Source organism: Sphaerulina musiva (assembly GCF_000320565.1).
Source record: "Sphaerulina musiva SO2202 unplaced genomic scaffold SEPMUscaffold_1, whole genome shotgun sequence".
Lineage (NCBI taxonomy): Eukaryota > Fungi > Ascomycota > Dothideomycetes > Mycosphaerellales > Mycosphaerellaceae > Sphaerulina > Sphaerulina musiva.
Window position 1 is genome coordinate 1,565,001 of NW_016017383.1, and position 6,000 is coordinate 1,571,000.

General features: G+C 50.2%; 3 protein-coding genes across 3 annotated transcripts; 1 reads left to right on the forward strand and 2 right to left on the reverse strand.

Annotated features, from left to right (window-relative positions):
• Window positions 1–575: 575 nt before the first annotated feature.
• On the reverse strand, window positions 576–1,676 carry SEPMUDRAFT_56330 (MAGE-domain-containing protein; the record flags this gene model as incomplete). Its single annotated transcript, XM_016909395.1, has 2 exons — window positions 576–1,582; window positions 1,640–1,676. The coding sequence occupies 2 exons, from the start codon at window positions 1,674–1,676 to the stop codon at window positions 576–578; spliced, it is 1,044 nt and encodes a 347-aa protein (XP_016764823.1).
• A 218-nt stretch (window positions 1,677–1,894) lies between these two features.
• SEPMUDRAFT_76169 (splicing factor 3B) lies at window positions 1,895–2,603 on the forward strand (the record flags this gene model as incomplete). The annotated part of the gene is made up of 1 exon (XM_016910130.1): window positions 1,895–2,603. One exon carries the CDS (start codon window positions 1,895–1,897, stop codon window positions 2,153–2,155), a length of 261 nt encoding a protein of 86 aa, XP_016764824.1. The 3' UTR covers window positions 2,156–2,603.
• Window positions 2,604–2,746: 143 nt separating this feature from the next.
• On the reverse strand, window positions 2,747–4,090 carry SEPMUDRAFT_145889 (SOH1-domain-containing protein). Its single transcript, XM_016903323.1, has 3 exons — window positions 3,878–4,090; window positions 3,547–3,680; window positions 2,747–3,478 (listed from the first exon to the last, which is right to left on the reverse strand). The coding sequence occupies exons 1-3, from the start codon at window positions 3,959–3,961 to the stop codon at window positions 3,352–3,354; spliced, it is 345 nt and encodes a 114-aa protein (XP_016764825.1). The 5' UTR covers window positions 3,962–4,090; the 3' UTR covers window positions 2,747–3,351.
• Between the last annotated feature and the right edge of the window lie 1,910 nt (window positions 4,091–6,000).

The following is a 6,000-nucleotide window of genomic DNA, read 5'->3' on the forward strand; positions in this document are numbered from 1 at the left end:
GGTGACATTTGACAATGGGCGTGGAGTCGCATGAAGTCGAGGTCCCGAGTCCAATCAACAGGGCCACCTGTTCTCCAGGCAGCCTCGGCGGGTCGGGAGCGGAGAGTTTGTAGGCGAATTGCCCTATATAACACAAAAAGCATACCAAGTAAGTTATCTCGCCCGACGCCCCGAGAGAGATACTGTAGCCTCTGTAGGTACCTTAGGTACATTACCTGTATAGATGGCTACCTCCTTGCAACCTCAGTACGGCTATACTTTATCATTTCACAACCTCTCACACCTTCCAATATGTTAATCTGGATAAACACGACACGATTGCTTCAACTCATATTACGGGCAGGTGGAGACGTGCTAGAGTCGGCGGAACGCCAATACACCGAATCGGACTGGAAATCACACGTTGCAGGCCGCTGTTGCAATGAATGCGCATCGTACTGCTGGGGTCTTGAGCAACCGCCTTCTCGACATTGGAGGTGGTTGGCAGTATCTGATCGTGATGGTAAGTACGTCTGCGTTGGGTATCTTAAGAAGGATATAAACAGCCGGTTGGAATACGCCATAGACTGTAATCATTACTCGTCTTCCTCGTCATCGTCCTCCTCATCTTGCTCGTCTGCTCCCTCGTCTTGTTCCTCCTCGTCTCGCGCAGCGCTTTTCCTCCTCCTCCCTCTCGTTTGCGCGGCGCCTCTGTTCTGCTGCGTTCCAGATCCTCCAGCGGCCGGTTTATCGGAAATACCAAGACTCCGTAACACTTTATTGTCGAGATCTGCTTCCTCTTCCTCGTCATCACCAGGCGGCATGACAGCCCTGACCAGACCTCTGACACCGTTATTGCCAATCTCGACTCGGCCTCTAGGTCCCACGACGTAAAAGGTATCATCCTCGCCAGTTCCCGTGCTCTCCTTCAGCTTATACAAGTATCCATCTTTCTCGAGCCGCTTCATCAGCTGTTCGTTCTTCTCATACCCAGGCACAGGTGTCCGATCGTCTATGCCCAGCTTGCGCAGAAAGCGATCCATTTTCGTGTCTGGCAATCTGTCGCCTGACAGCAGAATCAAAGACACTAGCGTGGTGTAAATGGCTGTGTACTCGGCGTCAACAGCACTTGTTGGCGCAGCAGGAGCCGATAATATGTCAGGATCACGGAACACATCGGGTAATATGTTCGTCATGATCCAGCTCCCCGTGGCCTTACTCTGACTCTGGCTGTCTTTCTTCTGCGCAGCTCGTCTCTGCTGCAGCGTGATCTTTTCCCGTGCCGGCAGCTCGATCATCTTCATCCCAAAGACATATTCTAGCTGATGCTGTGCTTGCTGGAAAACAGCGTTAAACAACTTGGCACGACCGCCAAAAGATCCGAGGACCTTTTCGTTGATTTCCTGTCGCCGGATCGGTCTGCGGCCGTATTCGCATGCTAGAGCCAGCCGAACGAGCTTCTTGGCCAATTCATCCGTGCTGCCAGTTTGTGTTGTGCCATTGTCGCCGGCGAAAGTGCCTTCTCCGTCGTCGTCGTGACCTTGCGTTCTACGGCGTTGCGTCTGCGGTTCTGGTGACGCTTCGGGCGAGGAGACTTGGTCGTCTTCTTGTGTTGGCTATGATTGTTTAGGCTCCTAAGCACGAAGACGTTCGAGAGGACTTACTGCTCGCCGTTTTCTGCCTTGCACGAGCGGCATTGTCGAATTCCAAAAGTGGTGTAGCGACAAGGCAGTTATGCTGTTGTTGCTCAGAAACACGTCGAGAAACGAAAGACGCGTTTGTTCGCGAAGCGCGCCAAGACAATCATCTCCATCACTTCCACACTTTCCGCCTCCAATGTGCCTACTCTCAATTCTTTACACCACGACCATCGATCCATCCTCCACTCAACTCACCACTGCGTCAGCTCCACACTATGGCCGACAAACTACGTACCCAACAGCAACTCGAGTCCCTCCAAAACAAATACATTGGAACCGGGCATGCCGACACCACAAAACACGAATGGACTTCCAACATTGCCCGTGACAGCTATGCTTCCTATCAAGGCCATCCGCCACTTCTCCACTACATGGCAATTGGAATGGGTACCTCGATGGAGAAGGTGAGGATGCAATGTATGGAGAAGATGGTATTGCCTGTGGGCCCGGCGCCGGAGAGGGATGGCGCTAGTTGATGAGATGGATTGAGAAGGATCCAAGGTCAGACAAGAGAGGGCCGCGGGATTGTTGAGACGAGAGAAAAAAGCAGAGAGACGCGGAAATGTTGCATAGCGTCGTGATGCGACCACGGAAACAAGAGAATAGAGCGGGCCCGATGGTGAAGCAGAGGGCACCCGTGGCATGCATTGGATCATGTCTATATGAGACATGATTGAGGATGCGCAATGGCTCACCGTGTGCTTTTGGATCGGTTCTACGAGCACCGCGGGAGATTCTGCATATTGCTGCCTTCTTCACCTGGCAAACAGATCACTGGTCGCTGGCATAGCAGATACGTGCTTGCGCTAAAGGGCTGAGCTGCTCGTGAGGTGCGCTGGAAGACAGTGGTGATGCGCAGACTACATATGTAACGCGACGCAGCCACGATGCGCGTCGGCTTCAGAGTTTGATACACTCGTCAAACCGTTCATCGTATACTGACTGTGTCATGTGCTTCTCTCGGATAATTCGTGATCTGCAGACCTCAGATGTGCTCCGCTTGAGGTCCGTGCAGCTGTCAGTCGCGTTTATCTTGCGGAAGGAAGATGACGAGGTAATTGACTCGTGGCTCTTATAGAATTGCTAACATGGAATGTGATACTACCTAATAGGTATATATACCTACGAGTGATAGGTACAATTTTTAGTATGCTCGAGTGAGTCGAGTCCTGGGCGCCCTCGGTGCCATTGCAAAACGTATGTTACGTATAACCGCAGTAGTAGTGCTCAGTCAGCTCCCCAACTGTCGCTGGTTTCATGCCCCAGCAAGTCGCCCAACCTTTCGCCCAACCTTTCGCCCAACCTGGGCCATCAAGTTTGTAGCATATTCCTTGTTCGATTTCCCTTTCCAAGATTATCTCATCTGATGTGGTTGTGCCAATGTTCCATTCTCTCCTAATTTTGCCGGACGCGCGGGTGCGTCTGGGGAAACTCCTTGTTCGGGGAGGGCCATGTCGTCGGTAGGTACATGTATAAGGTACGGTCGCTCAGGTGTGTTTGACGGGCCTGGCGTCTGAATGAGGCCACATGGTCATGACGGCGCACAACACTCGTGGCTCCCGGCGGGACGTGAGAGTACTTCTACATATTTTCGGTAGAGACGTAGATGAATAGCTAGCCTAGGCCACGGGTTTCCAGCGCGTGAATGATGATGATGATTGAAAAGAGGTTGTCACGTCGAATTGCTAGCGTCCAAGCCGGCTTGGAAGACTCTGCTCATAACTTCCGGACTCAAAATATCCTTGCGAAATTGTTCTTCCTGGAGTAATTCGAGCGCTCTTAAAGTTGGTCCAGGATATCTAAGGTAGGCAACAGTCAGCACACCTTAGGTTTCTCCGCGCGCATCTTTGATCAGGCAGCGACGTACTGCAAGAAACGGAGGTACTTTGGGTCCTTGAAGTACCGCAGATAGTCCAGATATGCAACAAATTCGTCGTTTTCCAATAACTTCTTATCTGCGAGATGTTGGAGATATTGTGGGTTCCCGAGCATTTGCACAAACTGGTTGGCTAGCAATCAGCGACACGGCATTATGATTGAGGACTGCAATGATGGATAGGTGGATAGGTGGATGGATGGATGGATGGATGGATGGATGCAGCGGATGGCCAGCCATGTGATCAGTGCCGATTACACAGTCACAGCGTCCAACAAATGCACCACTACCCATGGTAGGCATTACCCACGAAAAGACTCACCTCGAGCTCCAACGTGAACCTGTCGTGGCCGCCATACCGGGCGGCCGACGCTGTACTGCCAGCACTATTGCTGCTGTCCGCCATGATGATGACCAGTCTCTATGGCGACGTCTGATGTCTTCGGCGGCCGTTCTGTGGTTGGCGAAAGTTCCCCGTCACACAAGAGGCTGCCGTCAGCCGATCGAGAAGTACCCCTCCTAGTGCTGTGAAGTTCCGGGAGGAAGAGGGGGCCGGCGTAAATTGATGGAGCTCCAGAATGCCGAAAGTTGAAACCCTGAAGTAGGTACATATAAGAATCCTGTCATCCGAATACTGGAAATCCCGAAATTCTAATACTTGTGCGTACCGGTATAGGCCTATATTCGCCCGCATTTAGGTATGTGGTGTATCCGTGCATACCTTATGTCTATTTCTCGTACTAAATATATCTGACTTAGGCACATGTACAGTATATACAGAGAGCCTATAGGTACTAATACAAATATATATCTAAATGCATACCTTCCTTATATGGACAAATATATTAGATACAAATACCCGTGGACCTCCTTACCTGAGGTACCTACCTAAACGCAAATACGTAGCAAATGTATTATATGCAACTTTAACACCACTGTTACACTGTATGTATAATCAAGAAAGGATTTCGGGATTTTACGACTTCAGGGTTTAAGGGCGAGGCTGCCTAACGTCTAGACTCTAGACTAGACTCTAGAGCTCCTTTAAAATTAGTGCAGTCCCTGGGGGAAGACCTTGGCTCTTTTGAGCATACGTCAAGTCAGCAAGTAGGAGGTAGCAGATTGGCAGTGAATGACATGTGTAATTGGTCGGGGGCAAATATGCAGGCGGAAGAGGAGAGAAGGCAGATGACAGGTACAGTCACTAGGAGGAGGTACAGTGTACATGTACTGTAGGTTGTGAACTTGTGAACTTAGGTGTGATTGCATTTCTGAAAGGGTGCAGTCAATCACCAGGCCGCCGGGCAATGGACAATGGACATACATGATACGGGTCATTGAAACACACGCGACCCATTTGCTGCTGCTGCTGATGACGGTGATGATGATGCGATTTACTTCGTGGTGATCCCGCCAGTGCCATCACGTTTATGTTATTAGGGGTCTTTTGGGTTTGGGGTGTTTTTGGGTTTGGGGTTTTGGGCACTTGGCGCACTCCACTGAGTCTGAGAGGCAAGTCACAGGTGCAGGAACGAGGAGGTGCTGGTAGGAGGTAATAAGGGCCCGGCCTGCCTCGACAGTCGACACCGGATACATAATAAATCAATCGTACCGCACGCACGCACGCACGCACGCACGCACGCACGCACGCACGCACGCACGCACGCACGCACGCACCTGACTACTCTTGCTCCTTGGCTGCCGCTAGTCGGAGGTGCTGGCGCGCGGCGCTGACGCGCACTCGTTCTGAGGTTCCACGCACTCCTGACTAAGCATTCAAAACGCATGCCAAGATAGAACGAGTGCATAGTTTAAATTACGAGTGCAGGTCATGTTTTTCTTCTTCCTCTACATCTACTTCTATCGAACCATCTGCAAACTATCTACCTACTCTTACGATAATAGTTCACTACTATTTACTCTATATTTACCGAATCTATCTTGTACTTGTCTACAATTTACTCCCTCGACAACAGTAAGTATATATCTACTGTTATTATACTGTTACTATACCGTTAGTATATCGTTTCTAAGATAATTAATAGATGGCTCCTCAAATTACCCCGAATATGTCTCGCCTGATTCCAAGTATTGATTTATCAGACGTCCCATCAGGCTCTTCGCCAAGTACCTACGAGAGTCGGTGGACTTGGGAGAAAGCTACCTTACCAGCCGGTTCTCAAATGTTTGACGACTGGTTTGGTAACGTTGAGGACGATGATGAAGAGATTAATCTCGACGAGATTAGTAAAGAGTGGAGTGAACTCGAGGACCAGTTTTATAATCAAGAGCGGCAGGCGGGAGAGAGTGAAGTCGAAGAGATTCCAGATCCAACAATCTATGTTACGAAAGCAAAGAGTAAGCCAATAACAATTGGATCACTGGACTACGTTGGCGCACTTCCATCTTATCCGAAAAGCTCATCTATGGGGCACGGCTATCTAG

Coding starts and splice junctions, on each gene's coding strand:
- SEPMUDRAFT_145889 (XM_016903323.1), bottom strand. CDS start 3,961: ATGGCGGACAGCAGCAATAGTGCTGGCAGTACAGCGTCGGCCGCCCGG. Junction 3,681..3,877: donor GGTTCACGTTGGAGCTCGAG/GTGAGTCTTTTC, acceptor CTAGCCAACCAG/TTTGTGCAAATGCTCGGGAA. Junction 3,479..3,546: donor AAGTACCTCCGTTTCTTGCA/GTACGTCGCTGC, acceptor TGCCTACCTTAG/ATATCCTGGACCAACTTTAA.